At 32.0% G+C, this 21,236-nt stretch overlaps 2 protein-coding genes and 1 pseudogene across 3 annotated transcripts in view; 1 reads left to right on the plus strand and 2 right to left on the minus strand.

Annotated features, from left to right (window-relative positions):
• LOC308638592 (olfactory receptor 4C11-like) overlaps positions 1-21,236 on the plus strand; it is a gene marked incomplete at both ends in the record, with an annotated part of 413,029 nt that overhangs the window by 326,242 nt on the left and 65,551 nt on the right. The gene's annotated exons all lie outside the window — the stretch shown is intronic.
• Positions 3,102-4,030, minus strand: LOC308634937 (olfactory receptor 4P4-like; annotated as a pseudogene). The gene has a single exon. The product of its transcript is annotated as an olfactory receptor 4P4-like (transcript).
• On the minus strand, positions 19,858-20,784 carry LOC308634944 (olfactory receptor 4P4-like; the record flags this gene model as incomplete). The annotated part of the gene is made up of 1 exon (XM_081269148.1): positions 19,858-20,784. Exon 1 carries the CDS (start codon positions 20,767-20,769, stop codon positions 19,858-19,860), a length of 912 nt encoding a protein of 303 aa, XP_081125274.1. The 5' UTR covers positions 20,770-20,784.

Consider the following 21,236-nt stretch of genomic DNA (forward strand, 5'->3'; position numbering starts at 1 on the left):
TTGTATTCAGTAGTATATGTATTGTTACAATTAGTATTTCTTTTCATCCCTCAACAATTCTGAATTTTATGATAAATATGTAAAAGAATATAGGTGTAATGATTTCATGGCACCACAATTATATTTAACACATAAGAAGGGTGGAATACAAAATATTTAATTTAAATATTTTTAAAATTTACAACTACAAAAGATTTGTTGCTGTATTAGTAAAACTGTGTCAATCACAGCTAGTTTTCACCTCCAATGTTTCCTTTGGGCTCATTCAATATTCTATATTCTTACAGTCTGATAATTTCATCAACTCTGAAGTTTATATCTTGCCCACACAATGTAAGTGCTCATTAGCTGGAGAAAGTACTCCTTAAATACAAGTAACTAACATTAGATGATTCATCATACAATATCAAATAATATCAAATTATAATAGACATGATTTCTAAAATTACAAATTTGAAACCATGATATTTCTTAAAATCTTTTTGTCTATACTAACGTCCTGAGCAATACAGATCAATTTATTTTAAATTTATTTGTCAGATATGTTAGAGCTGTCAGATACTATGTTAAAGAATAGAAAATAGATACATAAAATATAAACAGAAACATAAAATTTTTAAATAATTAGCCACTGGATAATCTCAATTCTGTAACTTTGAATGTGCACATAATACAAAATTTAATTATATGCTCTTAATAAGATTTCATGGCTCCTTATGTTCCAAAGTAAATGATAATAAGGCTGGGGTTCTGAGTCAGTGATAGAGTTCTTGCCTAGCATGTGTGAGGCAGTTGCTTCAATCCATGGCACCACATAAAAATAAATAAAATTATTGTTCATCTATAACTTAAAAAAATAAAGATATATTTTTAAAAAGTAAATGATAATAAATTACATGGATTGTTGCTAGAGCTAATTTGTTCTAGAATGAGCAGAATTTTCTTTCTGATATTCCACAAGATTATTTGATTTCAGCGAGAATAAAACATTAATGGATATGTAAGATTCCCATAGGTGAAATATCAGCACAGCAGTGCCTGGCACTAAGGAGATCTATTACTCCTCTGGATTTCACACTAGCTCTGTAGCAGGAGTAACTCAATCAAGGGATCGGTATAGATGCAAAGGCAGCCCTTCTTCTGGAAGGAAAGGACAAGTGCCTGGATCAGGAAAGACAACTGGGAATTGAGAACCAAGTCACAGAGCTAAGACAGGTTATGAGATTTACAAGACATGCAAGCAACAGATAATTATAACATTAGTAATTCCTTAATGCAGAAATAAATAAGTAAAAAGTCATTAGTGGAAACTGAGATGTAAATAGATTTCTTTCTCTGATAGGTACATGGAGGTTGAACTTAAATTTTTGACCATTCAGACATCACTATTTAACTATTAATGCATAATTGCTAATGACATAGGCGAAGGCTCTAAATTTGTGAGAATAGCATACACACTCAAAGAGAAACATTTTAATTTTTTTTTTCAGGAAAAAAATGCACATGATTTTTTTTGTGACTGGCTTTCTTAAATATGAAAGAACAATTTTTTCTTTCGTAAACAATTAAATCCAAATTGGTAATCATGTAATTCATTTCAATATACTCTTTATCAACCTTTGGATGAAAAATGTGTTTTTGTGACATAAAACTTTATCATATTTAGTTAACTAAAGTGGCAGTTTGTAAAATTTCTTTATAAGTCTTACATAATATTTTAACTCCTTTCTTCTTTTCTCTGTTCTTTGTCCTTATGTTACAATGCTTCAAGGATGGTTTTAAACTATTGCAGTGTGTTCTAACAGTCCTAGAATCCCAATTATCTTACTATTTCATATATTCATTTAATATAAACCCTTCTCCATAATATCTGCTTATTTTTCTAAAAAACATTGTTTCAATACTATTTAGGATGCAGAAACCACTTTGATGAAATTTTCTTCTGGTTTCTCTAGAAAAATCTCTCAGAAGTCTTTTTATATTTGCAGGATGATTTGCTTAATCTTTTGGGGCATAACTTTTTTTAACATAAATGTATTTTTCAGCACCAAATTCAATAGAAGGTACAGAGATTTCCTATATATACTTTACACAGGCAGAGCCCTTCGAAATTGATTTCATTGACTAACAATATGCATGTAAGTTTCCTCCATCTATTTTAATGCATTTATGACACATTGCATATTGCCATTGAATAATTATCCAGTGCCTATATATATCAGTGTTTTTGTTTTGGAGGTGGTATGTCCACACAATTAATGAAAGACAAATTTGATTCTTCCAGTTTCGGAGAATTATAAAGTTGAATATTATAAAGATAATTATGCAATTACAAGAAAATTTGCATGTTGCTTTTTAAAAAATTAATTTGTGTGTGTCTAAGCAATTTTAATTAATTATGTCTTTTAATTTTTTTTCTTTCATGGTATCAGGATAGTTCTTTGGATGAGATGCAATGCCTAGCCATTTGTTTATATAATTTAACCATGAATGGGCAGGATAACACATTTTATAATAAAGTTCTTTAGGAGTTATGGGAAATGCTATAACATTTGGTATAATACATGCTAGTCGATAACAGTATTTTTAGCATTCACAATAATTGCCTTCTTCCTTTCACTAGTTATCCTTATACTTTCAATGGAAGTTCAGGAAATTGGAACCTATAGATCCACTTCATAACATAATCTACTTGGCTGATTTTGTTGTCTCCCAAGTGATTTCTGATTGCGACTATATGATGTGAATGTATATGTCCTATCAGAAACTAAAAGAGAGCATTTCAATCGTGTCTCAATTTCCCTAGTACTACAAAGTACATGTCATTTTATGTTTCAACAACAATGCCCATATTTTAAAAGAAAATTATTATTTTAAACATTTGTATAATATAACTTATTGCTCAAGAACCACCTAACTTGTCTTAGTTCAGATGATTTTTATGAGCAAGTAACTACACCTGTGTCATCTTACTTTACTTGTCTGCATCCTAATGATGCCATTCATTGTGTTAAAGATTTTTGACAGAGTTTCTAGCTACTTAATTCACATCTAGTCTTTTTTATTTTATAAGTGAATAGCTGATAATCTTTCAATTAACTCTATGTTTCCTTTGAGAACAGATTATGAAACCAAACTTTTCTCATGGCATTTTTCATCTCAGTATTTCTCAAAGTATATATCAAGGGATTGAACATGGGAGCAATGATTGTGTAAAATAACGCAACAACTTTATCCTCAGGGAAAGCAGTAGGAGGTCTAAGGTAGGAAAATATTGCAGGCCCAAAAAATAAGACTACTACTGAGATATGAGATGCACAGGTAGAGAGGGCTTTGTGTCTTCCTTCAGCTGAGTGATTTCTTAAATTGAATAATATGATGGCATAAGACAGAAATAAAATAAGAAATATAACTAATAGGATCATGCCTGAACCAACAATCACAAAGATACCATCCACATAGGTATCAGTACAGGCAATTTTTAACAAAGGAAAAATATCACAAAAGTAATGATCAATTTCATTTGGACCACAGAAGGGCAACTGCATTGTCATGGATAATTGAAGAAAAGCATGGGCAACCCCACCAGCCCAAGCAGCTAAAATTAGAAAGTTGCATTTTGTCCTGTTCATGATAATCATATAGTGGAGAGGTTTGCAGATGGCAACATAGCGATCAATGGCCATGGCTGTAATAATGAAGATCTCACTGCTGCCAAAGAAGTGCATGGTAAAGACCTGTACCATGCAATAACCATAGGAAATGGTTTGCGTCCCCTTTAGCAGGTCACAGATCAATTTGGGTGTAACACTGGAGGTATAGCTGATATCCATAATTGATAACTGGCTAAGGAAATAGTACATGGGTTGGTGGAAAAGAGGGCTGCATAGAATGGAAATGAGAACCACAAAGTTTCCTACCAGCAGGGCAATAAAGCAGAGTAAAAAAGCACAAAGCAAAATATTTGCACGTTCCTGTCATCAGAAAGTCCCAGAAGAATAAATTCTGAGATGTTTCTCTGGATTTCCATATATTGAGTTGGGTATATGTTTTGCACAAGTAAATTTAATATCTGAAAGAAAGAAAGAAAAAACAGAAATTTAAGTGAAAAATGAACAACCTGATCTCCATACTACAAAATGTACTAAAAATTAAATTAACATGAACAGAGTCATAACTTTAAGTAGTGTATATTTATAAACAATTGCTGTTTCTTATTTATTATATGTCATTTTACAGACTTAATTTTATATAAATTTATTATTGGCTAGCAGAAATAATGATGTATTTTTCTCAGTCTTACTTTTAAAATAATGAATCTTATTTTAAAAATTAAAAACATTACAGTCATTCATATAATTAGATAAAATAGAAGCTGAAATCTTCTAAGACAAGAAAAAAATTTTAAATGATATGAATATTTCTCTTAGCATAAATTTAAAAGGGGAAATGGAATATTCAAGTGAGAATAATTATAATAATTAAAACAAATTAATTTTCTTGCCAATGATCATAGCAAAGAAAGCTCTGAAGAAAATTAAAACAATAAAATAAAGGGTATTAAGCAATCACTGAACAAGAAGTAAGGACAGTGGTAGAAGGATACACACAAGAAGAAAGTAAAATGAGCTGATTAATGTGATCCTTGAGCTAATTGTCATGCTCTCCAAGCCTTGTTTTCCTCATGTGTACCACTGAGACAGCATTACATGATCAGAAATACAATGATGGATCCATGAAGTGTTGTCAAATACCTGAGTGTCCTGCAAGGTTGATGACCCATAGCTATTTGTCTCCTGTGTTCTTTCCTCTTTAAGTCAATAGTTCAGCAGCTAATAAGTTGGGATGCACACACATACTCCAGTGAAGAAATAAATTAAAAAATAGCACAGTGTTAGCACAACACAAATTTCATGAATTTGATCAGGTAAACTTCAATATTGATACTCTGTTGGTAAATAATAGTAATATAGACTATTGAGAGATTGATTATTTTAGGATATTTATTAAAACAAATAATAACACTGTTATAATTTATTTATTCATTCATTCATTCTTTCTCTCTCTCTCTCCTCTTTAGTATTTACACCTTTAAACATTTAGTCAAATTAATCCTTTATTTTTAGGATTATTAAATAATAATTCTGTAAGAATAGTTACTTGGTTATAAACATTATAGTTGCTCATATTTAAAGTACAATTTCTATCATATATTTAAATACTGTTATCATATATGCTTGTGACATGTTTAAACTCATCTCAATCAGTTTAGATAAAAGTAGTGTGTCATAAGGTTACATTTATTTTGAAAAATGAGAACTTTTTTAATGAACTAAAATTCAAGCAGTTCTTCATTCAGAAAACTGGTAAGAACAGAGCAAAAACCATGGCTATCTTAAAAATGTCTTTAACTTCACTGTTTCTAACTGAAATTTTCCTTATAATGAGCACTATAAAAAATAAACATGACCAAATCATTTTGTAGTAACAAAATTATCATATGCTACAAAAGCATTAATAATATTTACAATAAAATTTCATAGAAAATTTTAAAGAATATGTCACCAACCAAGTACTCAGTTGGTAGAACTCTCCACAAACCCAGTTGCAGGGTTAATTCACCAACCATCAGGTCTGAATGAGCTTAGTTTAGATTCAGGCGTTATCAAGCACAGTTCCTCCTCAGATACTTACCTGCCATTTGTCCCTTTATGAAAATCTGAAATAAAAGGCAGAAATTTGCAAGCAGGCATTCAAACACATCAATATTGATTATCTGAGAATAGTTTGGAAATCTTAACATGCTAAACTTTCTATAGGGTTTGCAAGAGAAATATCTTTTAGTTACTAGCCAAATCCATCTGCAATGTAAAAGATAGAGTGCTATCCACAAGAAAAGCAGATGGGAATTCTAAATATCTAATGAACTTTTTAAAATGAGCTCAATTGGATTAAAAAAAAATTACATTGAAATTTCTTCAGAAATTAACACACATATTAAGCCGAAAGAGTCATCTATTTTATGCTCATGGCTCTGAGGGTTAGTTTAGGAAAAGCAGAATGTCAATTCAAGAATTAATACATTTTTTAAAACCCTAAGATTATTCCCATAGGTGTTTCTAAGCAGCCCCTGGACAAATACAAGACTCTACCTATTGTAGTGCCCCTGACGCCTCTGAGTATGTACTTTTTCACTTCTGAGTTTTTCTAGTACCTACACTATTTCCCCTAAGACCTTAAAGTGCTACATTCAGGGCAGTTCAGCAGACTGCCCTCTCTGTGCTCCTCCAGGTTCTGAAGCATTGGAGAGAAATAATAATGTAGCCTGTAATGGTATGAGGCTAGCTTTCAGAAACCAAAGTCAGGGAATCACCTTTCAAATCTGGATAATTATGAAAATCCTAGTGGTGCAAATAGATTAATAAAATCAGTGATTCACAAGTCATTTGTTGCCTGGAAATAGCATTGTGGTAATGAAGGGCTGTGAAATGAGCGACAAAGTAGAGGAAAAAAATATTAAACATTGCTTATGTATACACTGTGCATGGAAAGAATAATATATCAGTAAAAAGATATCAAAACAATCAAAAGAAGGCTACAAAATATTTATTCTGTTGATTATTCGGTTTTCTGTGTCTATTTAATATCCACAGTACTTTAACCCCACCTTTATTTGCACACAATGATGTGCAGTTATTCTCACCTCCTCTAACATATACAAATCCACAGATTTAAAGTTTCGTCATAGATTTCAGACTTCATAAATTCAAATTATATGGTATAACCTCAAGTTTAAGCCACTTAGGAATTTAATGAAGAACAATCAATTAAGAGATTATTGGGTGATTTATATTCTTTATTTTATTTTATTTTACACACAAAAAATGTGCATGGTGACATGAGTTACATATTTAATTTATGAGGATAGACTCACAGAATCTTCTAGACTTTTAGTGAGTAGCTGAAAATCTACTAAAAAATAGAAGGGGGACAATGGGTATTTCTAAGTTTAATACCTGCTACAAGTCTTTGAAAGTGAAGTTATTCTGAGTATTCTACAAATTTAGGAGACATTATTAAATCCAATGTTTTACTGGTCCTCATGTCAATATATTTTCACATATTTATCAAACTTCACTCAATCTAACATGTTATCAATCCACAGAAGAGAGCTGGACATTTAACCTACCTCTACATGCATATATTAGGATTCAGCTCAAGGATATGTGCTGGTGCTGCATTCACATCCTCAAAACTGAATTCATCACTAGCCACATATCTTGTTCTGTTAAAAACAGTTTTAGCTTTAATGCAGTGGCATATGTCACTTTTATGACTCCTACTTTGTGTATAGTACGTAATATTATTTGCATAATCCAAGATTTCAAGGATCTCCTTTTTCTTTTAAAATAGTAATGTGTATGTAAATCCATAATTAAAATTTTACCAAGTGTGACATATAACAGGAAATTTTTCTATTTGTGCTTTTTGCTATTGTTGTTTTCATTTTGCTTTTATGTTTTTGTTCCACCAACATTTGTTGGAAGGATTTTCTTTTTCTTTTCCTGAATTGCCTATAAACTTTCATCACTAATTAGTTGAGTATATATCACTTTTCTAATTTTGGATTTCTTAGCCTGTTCCATATAAAGGTATATGTGAATGTGTGTGTGTATGCATGCACACACACACACACACATGCACACATAGATATATGTTAAAGCACATGTGTGTTTTTTGAAAGAATTTAACATTTATTTTATTTATTTGTTTTTATATGGTGCTAAGGATTGAACCCAGGGCCTCACCTATGCTAGGAACATACTTTGCCAGTGAACTACAACTGCAGCTCAGTGTGTTCCATTTTTGTATTTGGATATTGTTAGGAAAAGAGTAGAATTATTTGAACACAGAAGCTTCACAATATACCTTGAAAAAAGGTAGTATAATTCTCCAAATTTGTTAATCTTTTAAATTCAAGAAAATAACTTAGTTCTTTTGTATTTCAATACAAACCAAAGAATTGGGAAATTTCTAACTGTAACTCATCTCAGTATAAATATTTCATCAATGATATCTAGATATAGAATTATTAAACATAGAGTCCCAGTTTGTCTGAGCAGGAACAAAATAATAAATCAGAATATGGCTTACATAACTGTCATGGCATAGCTCATTTGTAGTAAATCTCAAACAGTACGAGAGCAAAATAATCTTAAGTGGGGAAAAGTAAATATCATTAGACATGATAATATGTGGCTACAAAGATATTAGCAAGTGTCCTTCACAGCTAGTTTTAGCCTTCAGTTTTACTTTGCCCCATTCAAGACTTCTAATTATATTGACAATCCTGTGGCTTATGTCATGTGCTTGTGGACTTCAGCTAAGTTAACACATCTCTATACTATAATAAAATATTGATATTTTTTCAATTACCAATCAACTCCTGTAAAATGGAACAGAATTACTTAAATTACCCATTTACAACAACAAAACTTTCTTAAATATTGTGCATTTAGTCACACACTGAAAAATACATTTTATCAATTAGTGTTATATACATACTTTGCAAATATTTTTGTGGACATTTGACATCATGCTACAAACTATCATGTGATGGAAAGTGACTCCTAGAAAGATCACCTAGCCAGGGGGGTATTCAATATAGAGGGCTAGAGAAGAGCTGATTTCTGTATGCTGTATGGTTCAGGATTCAAGTGCTTCTCTGTGAGGTGGGTGAAAGAGGGATTTCACTAAAACTCAATATTGGACAATCAGTATGTCTTAGAGACTCTGAAATTTAGGTACATTAAACAAGGAAGAAAGACTACATAGGAGCCAAGCTGGTGGGGGCACCGGCAGCACCAATGGTACTGGCACTGGGTTAGCAAAGGGGAACATAGAGAAACACTATTTTTGTATGGATTTTGTATGGAAAGATCTGAGATGAGCAAAGCAGCCTGCCCTTAGCTGATCTCATGGTACCTGATTTCCAATTATACTACAGAGCTACAGTAACAAAAACTCCATGGTTCTGGCATAAAACAGACACATAGATGACTGGTACAGAGGTGAAAACACAGAGACAAGCATACACAGATAAAGGCATCTGATCCTTCACAAAGATGTTGGAAACATACATTGGAGAAAAGAAGGCTTATTTAACAAACTGTGCTAGGACAACTGTTTATTCATATGTAGAATAATGAAACTAGATCTTTATCTCCTACTGCACAATAACCAATTAAAAATTGATCAAAGATATCAGAATTCAACAAGAATCTGTACAACTCCTAAAAGCAAAGATACGGTCAACACTCCAGCTTTTAGACACAGGCAACAACTTTCTTAATAGGACCCCTAAAGCTCAAGAAATAATGCCAAGAAATAATTAATGGGACAGCATCAAATTAATAACTTCGGCACAGCAAAAGAAACATTTGGGAATATAAAGATTGAACCCACAGAATGGAAGATAATGTTTGCTAGCTACTCTTCTGATAGAGGATTACTTTCTGTAATATAGAAAGAACTCAAAAAACTTTACATCAAGAAATCACAAAACCCAATTAATAAATGGGTAAATGAATCGAGCAGACACTTCTCAAAAGAAGAAATACAAATGGCCAAAAATATATGTAGAAATGTTCAACATCATTAGCAGTTAAGGAAATGCAAATCAAAACTACACTGATATTTCATCTTACCCAGTCAGAATGGCAGTCATCAAGAACACAAATAATAATAAATGCTGGAGAAGATGTGAATTAAAAGCAACATTTTTACATAGTTGATAGGACGTTAAATTGTACTAAGATAACTTAGTTCTTTTGTATTTCAATATAAATACAATTACTAAAGAAATTAGCATAGATCCTATAAAAAGTCCACTATATGACCCAGCTATACCACTTTTTTGTATACATCCTGAATAATTAAGGTCACCTTACGACAGTGACAAATTCACAATAGCCAAGCTCTGGAATAGGCCTAGGTGTCATTAATGGATGGATAAAGAAAATATTGTTTATATACAAGACAGGGTTTTATTCAGCCATGAAGAAAAATAAAATATGGCATTTGCAGGAAAATAGATTGAACTACAGACCATCATGTTAGGTGAAATAGGTCAAATTCAGAAGGTCATATATTTTCTCTCCGAAGATAGAGAAGAAAAAGGGAAAATTAGTTAGGAGTGGATGTCATGAAAATCATGGGGAGATAAGAAGAATAAAGGGACCAGGGACAGAAAGAAAGGGAGGCAGAGGGGAATTTCTGGGGATATGACATTGGTCAAATTATAATGTTATATTGTGTGCATGAAAGAAAATGTGAGAACAAATTTCAACCATATGTACAACTATAACTCACAATAAGTATGTGGGGGATAAAAAGAAAAGATCACCTAGGCAATATATATCTAAACTTAGTTTAAGATATTTTATTTGTAGATTTATAATATAGTAACATCATTATTTTGACTAATGAAATTTGGTTGTTACTTAAGAATGTGAAACCAGACAGAACTATGGATAACTAATTCATCTGAGATCATTTTGGAACAGAAGGCTTTTCCTCAATATTCCAGCAGTTTGCATGACTCTAGAAGAGAGAAAAATTATATGAAAGACATGAAAAGTCCTAAGAGTTCAAAATGTCACAAAGTAGTTCCTGGCACTTAAAAAAACATGGCTACCTGTGTTTCTCCTCTGCATCTTTTTCTACATGCCCAGCAAGAGGAAAAATCTGGGCGACTCTGAGGAGATAATACAGACAAGACAAGGGCCTAGGCAGAGCAAAATGTCTATACACATGACACCAAGGCACAGAGCAGAGAGTGGATTTCATGACTGACAAGACCTGAGGGTAAAGCATAACCAGGATATTAATGTTTTTACTGTAAAAAAATCAATAATTAAAAAGTTATTACAGAAGGCTTAAATTTGGCCGACTTTTATTCCCTCCCTAGAGCTGCATGGAAATACATGTTAAACTTTCAGCCTGCCGGGCATTTCTTATTTTATTACAAATCCATGATTGTTAATGATATCAGGGAATTTTATAGCTATGCAACATCATACTATGCAGATAAATAAATATGTATCAATGAATTCACTTGAGTAAGTGCATTTTAACATCTTAATCTGTACAAGGATCATTTCTAGGAAAAATAATGACCTAAAGAAACATAAAGAATAGGTATAGCATATAATTTTCAGTGAAAGAGAAACACAGTGTATATAAAAAAACACTACTGTATGGCATGAAATTATTTGAAATAGAAAAAACAGAGGAATCCTGATATAAGAACATGGGAAAAAACAGATATACTTTTGGTCTGCTGATGGTCTGCCAAATCTCCCTGTATGAGATGATGTAAGGAATGTGAATTATAAGAAATGACCCTCTAGCATATGATAAAGGGAGTTTTAGGCAGAGGACCTCACAAAAATAATGTCCTGGGAGTGAGAGATTTTAGAATCTGTTGGACAATTTATAGGGATCCAGGATAGCTATGAAAAAGATTCAAATAAATGCAAACACAGAAAAGAAAAAAATATATAATATGAATTTATTGTATGCTGCATGCCATGTTAAAATTTTACATGTTCATCAAAGTGATCTTATTTCTTTACAAAATATAATATTACCTAATTGCATAGATATTTTTCAATGGAGAATTATAAAATTAGTGTAAATTGCTAAGACATGCTGAGAAAAATACTGAAAGGCTCATTATATCACCCAGGACTGCCTGAATAACTCAGAACCTTAACATAATTATTTTCTCCAGTGTAGTGAATTGCAAAATTAGAAAGCCTTGAACTTGAACACATTTTGGATGATTTTTAATCAACAAGTGAGAAAGTTTGATTTTTTCCCAAGACAAATAGTTCCATGTAAGTTGTGGAGAGGGAATGATATGATTAGAGATGTGCTTTGATAGAAAATTTCTTCTGTTCATCAAGACCAAATAGTCTCAGTTTGAACCAGGTTAACCTTCATAAAGTGATGACTGGATTCTGAATAATAGTAACGTGGTTCTTTGGTTCCTATATTGCCAGGTTCTCCAAAGCAATTTCCCAAAGAAATCTTATATTCCTCTTGCAATGTCTAAAGTGATAACTCTCCTGGATCCACAGGATCAAAGGAAACAATATTTCGGTATTAACATTAATTGTTAATGTCTCACTTAAGATTATACCTTCTGCATAATAATGTTCAACCCCATATTTATCAGGGTATGGATAAGAGGATTTAACATGTTCTCACTACTTTCAGGTAGAATATGACCATATCTGCAGGGCATGAACCAGAAAACTAAAATGATTAAAGAGTTACAGGCTAAAACAGCTTTGTATTTTCTTATAAAGGATGTTGTGTTAGGTCATAGTTAATAATGAGCAGTAGAGTGCAAACCAATAACCAGGTAGGGTCACAGGTTTTTTTTTTAAATTGATTTTAATGCTAATAAATATTCAAATACCTTGTAGAAAAATAATAGGTGCATTAACCCTGAGAATACACTGGGAGAAATGAAGAACATCAATTAAGAAATACGTCAAGAAGGAAAGATCAATGGGAGTAACACTCCACAAGGTCTGCTGAGGTCTTTGCAGTTACAATTTAGGGCCATAGGTTTCTTAATACATCTCAAAAGGAAATTTTCTTTTGTAGCATAGGCACACTAAGGTGCAATTTGTCGTCATTGGCCCCAGTACTCATATTAACATAAGATTGACTTGTAGATGAAGCCCCCCAATAGGATGGTCACCATAACAGTTCCAGAGAAGACTAATTAGCATCGAAAACGTGAAGGCACCTTCATCAGGTGGAACCCAGTTCTTAATACTAATGTGAAATGGCAACAAATTTGGAAGCAACATTGTTTTCTTTGTTGTTCTTTGCTCAGAGATATCTCCCCCATACCCCTATTCTTTGCTTTAGCCTTCTTTACATTCATTGTACCCTCACCAATATTAAAATTTTCTTCCTTGACTTTTCATGTATGACTTTAATTTTTCTTTTTTGGGGCCACAAGACGAAGATTTCAGCTTCAGCCCCCTGACCCCACCCTGTGACACTTGTCTTATGTAAGAAGTTGATAGGAAATAAAAAATTATAAGCACTACAATATCTGAATGAATAATCACCATGATAGTATCATAGCCAATGTCTTTGTAGACCATTTTCAAAAGAGACACCAAATACATGTGTAGTAACCTATTTGTGTGGTCCTAATGTTACTACAAATAGAAATTGAGCACCATGAACGGTAGAGCAAGACACAACCAAAAAGTCCCTCCACTAATCCTGCCTGACCATCAACACCATGCATCCCTTCTAATTCCTGATGACCTTGGAGTGCAGCAGCTGGACAAAGGCCACAGAGCAGTCAAAAGCCACTGACAACTTGTCAGCAAGGGGCAGAAAGAGCTGAGGAATACAGTCGTTACGAGACATTTTGTATTTTCTTGTTGAAGTAGTAACTCCCTGAGTAGCAAGTGGTTCATGATAGAGGTATAGCAAAGGACCACAAGGGAAAGTTGGCAGAGAAGAGAGTATATTGATTGTTCAGTGTACAAGTTGCTAATTTCTGCAAAATGATGAAGCTCTCCATTCAGACTGTCATGCAAGAAAGCAGGAACAAGAAAACAACAGTAGCTCTATTTGCTTATTTTACCACAGTTCCATAAAACAAATTCTGTAACTTTTAAAATCCATTTCCATGAGGGTGTGACCAGTCCAAGAGTATATGACGTATATTATTAGTTTGAAATGATATAAAAATATTTAATAGCATTTGTTTAATATTCAAGAAACAGATAAATTGAATAAAGATGTCCATGTGAGTGGATTCATTATCTTTTAGATAATTTTTGGATTAAGGACTCCATTATATTTCATATTCTATTCAATGAGAGCATATTTTATTCCTGGAGCTTAATAAATGCTTTGAATAACTTTAAATCTCATAACCATTCAATAGATTATTTTCTGGTGTGTGTGTGTGTGTGTGTGTGTGTATGTATATATATATATATATATATATATATATATATATATAGAGAGAGAGAGAGAGAGAGAGAGAGAGAGAGAGAGAGAGAGAGAGAGAGAGAAAGAGAGAGAGAGAAACATATGTTTTATTACATCCAAAACATAAGATATTATGGACACATCTAAGATTTTAACCTATAGCTGATGTCATATTATACCATCCTAATTGGTATTCCATGTTACCCAGCAACCAAATGAAAATCTAGATGTTTCCATCTCTATTAGAAATGGAGTCTTCCTCCATCTGTATTATGAATTATTATAAAACTTTGAGCAAATCCTTCTCCTTCTTTAAGCTGTGTACATTTTTCTAGAGAGTCTTAATCTCACACACACATTTTTATAGATCCAAACATTTATTATTCAAAATTTTTAAAAACCAGGGTTCCTAATTACAGCAGATTATAAGCCGGAATTATTTAGTAAAAGTTTCAGTGACTTTTTCTCAATATATTTGTTCAGGTTCAGGATATGAAGATGTAGCAAATAGGGAATTGAAGGCAGTGATTGTCGGGCATCTAAACATAGTAACACTAATGCTGAGGGTTATACGAAGAGTAATAAACCACTTCAGGCAGCAGGAGAAGCCAAGGCAAGAACAGAGGAATCCAAATTTCATAAAAGCCCAGACCTTGTGTGATCTGTTCCATTCTCTTCCTGAAGATCTTCTTACAACATAAGGAAAGGAACTTGGTGTGGGTATAAGTTTGCTCTGGGTTCAAACATGGCTTAGCAGGGTGCTTTTATGTATACATTCAGAATATCCAAATTTAGTCGTCTTCATTTATGTGAAAGAATCTAATGTGGTAAAAGACAAAAAGGAATTAAGAGATAAAAATTCATTAAAACTGTGGAACAAAACTGTAGAAAAACTAGAGGATTTAAACAATAGAAAGAACAATTATTTTACAAATGTTCCCTAACACTGGTGAAGTCTTAAATCTCAATCTTCATCTTAACATATGGACCCAGTCCTGCTGTACTTACTGAACATTAGTGAGGCAAACAGAGATATTCATGCAGAAAAAGATGCTTCAAAGCATTGCTCATAGAATCTCTCTAGGATTCCTCTGTACCTCCTATTGAAATACCAACCAGTTTCATCATACTCTTTTTTTTTCTCTTAATATTTAATGACATATATAGATATGGAATAAGTTTTTTTATGGGTAAGCATTTTAGGACCCTCCTTTTGTTCACATTACTCAGTTAAAGATGGTCTTCCTAAAGTCTTTATTTGATATTTAAATACCTGGAAAAAGATGATGGTGAGGAATGGTTTGCAAAGGCATTAGAACTAGTTTGAAAAAAAAAGAAATAATATCTTTACATTAATATTGTTGAGAAGTGGGATCTATCACTAGGATCATTAGCATACATGGCAAATATAAAAATTATTCAGTGGCAATTTGATGTGAGCTTTTTGTTTATTTATGAACTACATCATATTTATAATAAATAAAAATATGAAATAAAAACAATGGATTTAACTTTGTAATATACGGAGTGTAAAATGTTTAATTATCATATATTGAACAATACAATTTTCTAAGCACTGTACTATATACTATTCAGATATCAACCCCTTTCATCTTCTCCATGATTTATACATTATTTGTGTTTTTGATGTTGTTCTTCAAAAAAGGGAACAATAATCTAAGATGCTACATAAACTTACAAGAACACATATATCAAATTTTGTCTGTATAGTGGGGCACTATACTTTTACCACTATGCTTGGATGTTTTCTCATGAATATAAATGAAAGCTTAAAATTCTAAATTTTACATTCAGGTACCATCCAGATTTCTGGACATTCTGAAATGTCCTCTTTTGAGAATATACTGCAAGAATGTTCATAACTGAAAATTTTGAATTTATTATGATCATATTTTTATAAAAGTATTGAAAATATCAATGATTTATTCAAGTTAAAATTACATTAATAATATAAAGGCATTTGCTTAGTAATAAAAATATAACAGTTTCCCATTATACCCGAGGATTATACAGTTTCCCATTTTACAGGCCCAAGACTCCCACTTTATGTCTGAAACCTCAATTAGCACCAAATCCATACATATCATCTTTCCTATAAATACATACACAAAGTAAATGTCTTTTACATTTTTAACTAAACCCTTGTCACACATTATGTCTTCGTATATTACAGTTAGAGACAGGGCAACAAAAACAGAACAAATTTACCTTTTCCTTTTCACAATTTCATAGACACTCCATTTTCTCTTACCCTAGATCTGAGTAACCTCAGCTAATGAAGGTTTTCCCTTCTTAAGTTTAGAATTTTCATATGAAGAAATAACTTTACTACTTCTTCTGGCACATCTAAATTGCAGGATCACTACTCTAGCATGCTCTGGCCAGTATTAAATAAAACAGGTATTACTTTGAACACAAGCACTGTGACACTAGGTCAGTTGAGATGACAACCAGGACATCCACTTATAGGCAGAGCACAAAAACAGTATGGATTCCTGGAGGATGGTGTGATTCTGCCAGGGATGGGACAGAGAGGGAGGACGTGAAAGTCATCATGTCATTCATTACAGTGTGCAATTTATATTATGAATCATTTATTTCTGGAATTTTCCTTCCAATATTTCTTCAGTACAATTGACTACGAGCAACAGAAACCACAGAAAAAGGAGACTTCCATTCTATTTACTAATAAATCTACATAAAATACTATCCTGAAGGGAATAAGTTAAACAAATTCCTCTTTAAAATAAAAATGGAGACAACATTTCCATTCCTATCACCATTTTTTTCCAACATAATTCAGCCCTCAACCAGAACAAAAGGTCAATAAAAACCTCATATGTAAAAAATATAAATGACAGTATTTGAGGAGGACATGATATTTTGCACATAAAACCTAAATAATTTATAGATATTATTAAAAATAGCAGAGTAAGAAAGTGACTCATCATATGATTAATATGCAGAAGTTGATTGATTATTGTAATATTTTATAATGTTTCTAATTTACCTTGATAATTTTCATGTGTGAAGTCTGCTTTTTCATAAATTAATACTTCTTTAGCTTCTTTCTCTTTACTGTAATTATGGTATAATTTTTCATTACTTTTAATCATGAATCTTCATGTTTCCAACTTGTAACTGATGTATTTAGACCACCGCAACTTAGAATAATTATTCATATATTTATGTTAAAATATGCTATTTTGCTAATTTTTATTTGATATATTTGTTCTTGCTACTTGATTTATTTTAATCTGCTTTGTCTGATATTCTTTTTCTGTTAACTATTAACTATATTTTATAATTCTTCTTTTTGAGACTTTTTTTGTAGATTACATAGAATTTACCATATACTTTTATTTTTTATTAGTTGCTCAAAATACTACAATGATCTTGACATATCATACATTTGATTCAAATGGGATATGAATTCTCATTTTTCCATGTGTACAGAATGCAGGATCACATTGGTTATACAGCCACATTTATACATACAGCCATACTAGTGTCTGTTGTATTCTGCTGCCCTTCCTATACAATATACTTTTAAATTAAATGATCAAACAATCAGATAATGTGCCTACTTCCCACTTAGTTGAAGAACCTGATAATTGATGATTCACAGGTCTTTTTTCTTTGTCTCTGCATCATGATATTCCATAGACTAAAAGCAACCATTATATTACACTTTTAAATCAATTATAGATTAGGAAAAAAAAAAAAACATAAGTAGTAGATTATTGGGATAACGGCTAGAACTGACCCAGTAGTACTAGACTAGGAACAGAGATTACAGACTGTGTGTCTGTAGTGTGTATTGTGTGTCCTTATCTCTGTCTCTCCAATAAACTCTTCCCTATTACTTGAGAGACTCCCTTGAAATTCTTCCTGTGAGATCAAAAGAATGGATTGCTGTGAATTCCAGAGGTTGATTTGCCTTTGAGCATCTCCTTCTCTGCATACATGCAGACCATCCCAGAATTAGCTATAGAAACTGTTGTATTACTTTGGTTTAAAAGTTTAATTTTCTCTATGATTAATGATTCCATGTATCTTAAGAACAATGCAGATGTCTTTTATGAACATTCTTATTTTAACCTTTCAATTTTATATGCTATCAATATTATTATATTAAAAGTTTGAGTTAAAGATAGAAAATCTAAAAACCCCAAAGGTTAATGAATCTTGTCATATTAAGACAGTGAATAAGGGGTAAAGCTTAAATGTTTAGTTTTATACTCTGGAAAACTACCCTTCTTTGCCGGTGTTAGTCTGGGTGCCCTTGGAGATAAAGAGGAAGTATGAGTCCTTCTGACCCCAGATGTCCCCACTTTGTGTAAATTTCTTTGTTTCATTTCTTGTATTAGTTTTTAAAAAGACTTTATTTTTTTAGATTTTTTTTAAAACAAAGTCATATGAGGGGTTTAGTTGAAAACATATTTAAATTAGATTTTATTTTTTCCCTAATAATAAAATACAAAATTTCATTTTCAAAATATTCCCTTCACATATTTAGACTTTGCCAAATGCCTGTGATGTTTTTACAGAAGACAAATTTAAATTTGATATTTTTTCTTATAGTAAGTTGCCAAATAATAATTTTCCCAATTCTTCTCTAAGAACTTTATTTAATTACATATCCCTTATTATATATTCCTCCTTTGTTTTGTGTAGATAAACTCTAAAATAGATTGTAATTTTTATTTTGCATCTATACTCTAAAACTCCTGTAGCTGAATTATCATCCAACTCATACAATTCCCAATCTCTTCTTTCTTATGACAATTACTGAGTTTTCTTAGAGGTCATTTATTTTTGCTAACTATTAGAAATGTAGGTAGACACCTTTTACCAAAAGTTCTTCTGCCTTCTCTAGGAACAATATCTCAGAAGTCTTCTCTTCATGACAAATGATTGGTCATTGCCACATATTGTCATGATTTGTCACCATGGTTTTGAATATTGTTTTAAAAACAAACCAATATTATTTGCATGTTTGCTTCACCTCCAAGTTGGTTTTAGTTCACATGTTTTTCATATAAGTAATAAACATCTTTGTTTCCCAACTCAATAACTAATCATTTCTAACTGATTTTTTTTTCAATTTTATGATTCAGTTCCTTTGCTGTTTTAAAAAAAAAATTTATATCTGACCAATGAGCAATAAATAGTGCCACTAGTAATGAATGGTCTGAATTTTCTAATTGATTTAACACTATTTCACAGTTTTGTTTTGTTTTCACCATTGGTGACTCAGGGAATTTGACATCTAAGAACTTCTTTAAATCAGATTCTGTTATAATAACTTCTAGGTTCTCGCTTCATTAAAATGGTGCTTGTGGCCACTGGGAGAACACCTTGTCATAAATTGAAACTTTATGTTTAACTTACAGATTTTAGCTGCACTACTGCATAAAACATATTTACTATGAGATCTGGTAATAAAATCTGAATTTTAAGTTAAAAATATTAAAATTTTCTTTTTTGCTTTTGGTAATTCACTTTTCAGTATAGTGGTATCTCAGTTGCTATGGGCCAGATTCATTTTATAAGTGAAATCTTACTTACGCCATTTCAGTATTACATAAAATTGACTAAATTCCAACACAATTTTGTACAATAGAATTAGTATTTTAAATATAAATCACTTCAAAATTTCTGAATACTTGTTTTCTAATTAATAAAGTTATAATGATGTCATAATTAATCTGAGAGATAGATTTTCATTCTCTAACTTCACATCTAGCTCTGATTTCACATAATCCCTCCTTTTATTTATTTTTTTTTATTTAGCTATCATGATGGACACCAGACTTTTCTCATAGCATATTTCATCTCAGTATTTCTCAAAGTATAGATTAAGGGATTGAACATAGGGGCAATGATAGTGTAAAATAGTGCAAGCACTTTATCTTCAGGAAAAATGGTTGGAGGTCTAAGGTAAGAAAAGATTGCAGGTCCAAAAAATATAACTATCACAGTGATATGGGACCCACATGTCGAGAGGGCTTTACGTCTTCCCTCAGTTGAAAGATGACTTAATGTGAATAATATCACTACATAAGAAACAAATAAAACCATAAATACCACTAACGTGACAACTCCTGAATTGGCAAGCACAAGGACACCAATGATGTAGGTGTCAGTACAGGCAACTTTTAGCAAAGGAAAAATATCACAAAAGTAGTGATCAATTTCATTAGGACCACAGAAGGGCAATAGGATTGCAATAGAAAATTGGGGAAAGGAGTGGGCGGCCCCACCAACCCAAGCAGCTAAAACTAAGAAATGGCACTTTGTTCTGTTCATGATAATCATGTAGTGGAGAGGTTTGCAGATGGCTACATAGCGATCAAAGGCCATGACTGTAAGGATTAGGACTTCAACCATTCCAAAGAAATGCATGGCAAAGACCTGTAACATGCAGTTGCCATAGGAGATGGTTTTCTTCTTCACTAGTAGGTCACCAATGAATTTAGGAGTCACACAGGAGGTAAAGCAGACATCCATAAAAGACAGCTGGCTAAGGAAATAGTACATTGGTTGGTGATAAAGAGGGCTGCATCTAATGGAGATAAGAATCAGCAGGTTTCCCACCAAAAGGGCAACATAACAGGTTAAGAAGAGGGCAAAGCAAAATATTTGTATGTTTTGATCATAAGAAAGTCCCAACAGAATGAATTCAGAAATATTTCTCTGGTTCTCCATATATTTCAGTTTGGTATAAATCATAAGCACATGAGTTAAATATCTGAAAATAAAAGAAATAAAAATATTATAAGATGGATAGCATAATAAGAGTAATATAAAATTTACAAAAATTAGATTGTTACACATTGAAAAATACTATTAATTATTCCCAATATATAGAATTCAACTTTTAAAATTATGTCATTTATTTGGAAGTTGATTTGAAAAAGTCTTGTAATGAGAATAATAAAATTTTCAATGTTGCCAAAAATGCCTGGATATTTTGCCAGGCATGATGGTGCAGACCTGTAATCCCAGAGAATTGAGTGGCTGAGGCAGGAGGATTGCAAGTTCAAAGCCAGTCTTAGTAATATAGCAAGGTCACATGCAACTTAATGAGACCTGGTCTCAAAATAAAACACACAAAAATAAATAGCTGAGGATGTGTCTCAGTGGTTGAGTGCCACTGGATTTAATCAATGGTA

This window comes from Spermophilus citellus, assembly GCF_964194105.1.
Source record: "Spermophilus citellus genome assembly, chromosome: 2".
Classification (NCBI taxonomy): Eukaryota; Metazoa; Chordata; class Mammalia; order Rodentia; family Sciuridae; genus Spermophilus; species Spermophilus citellus.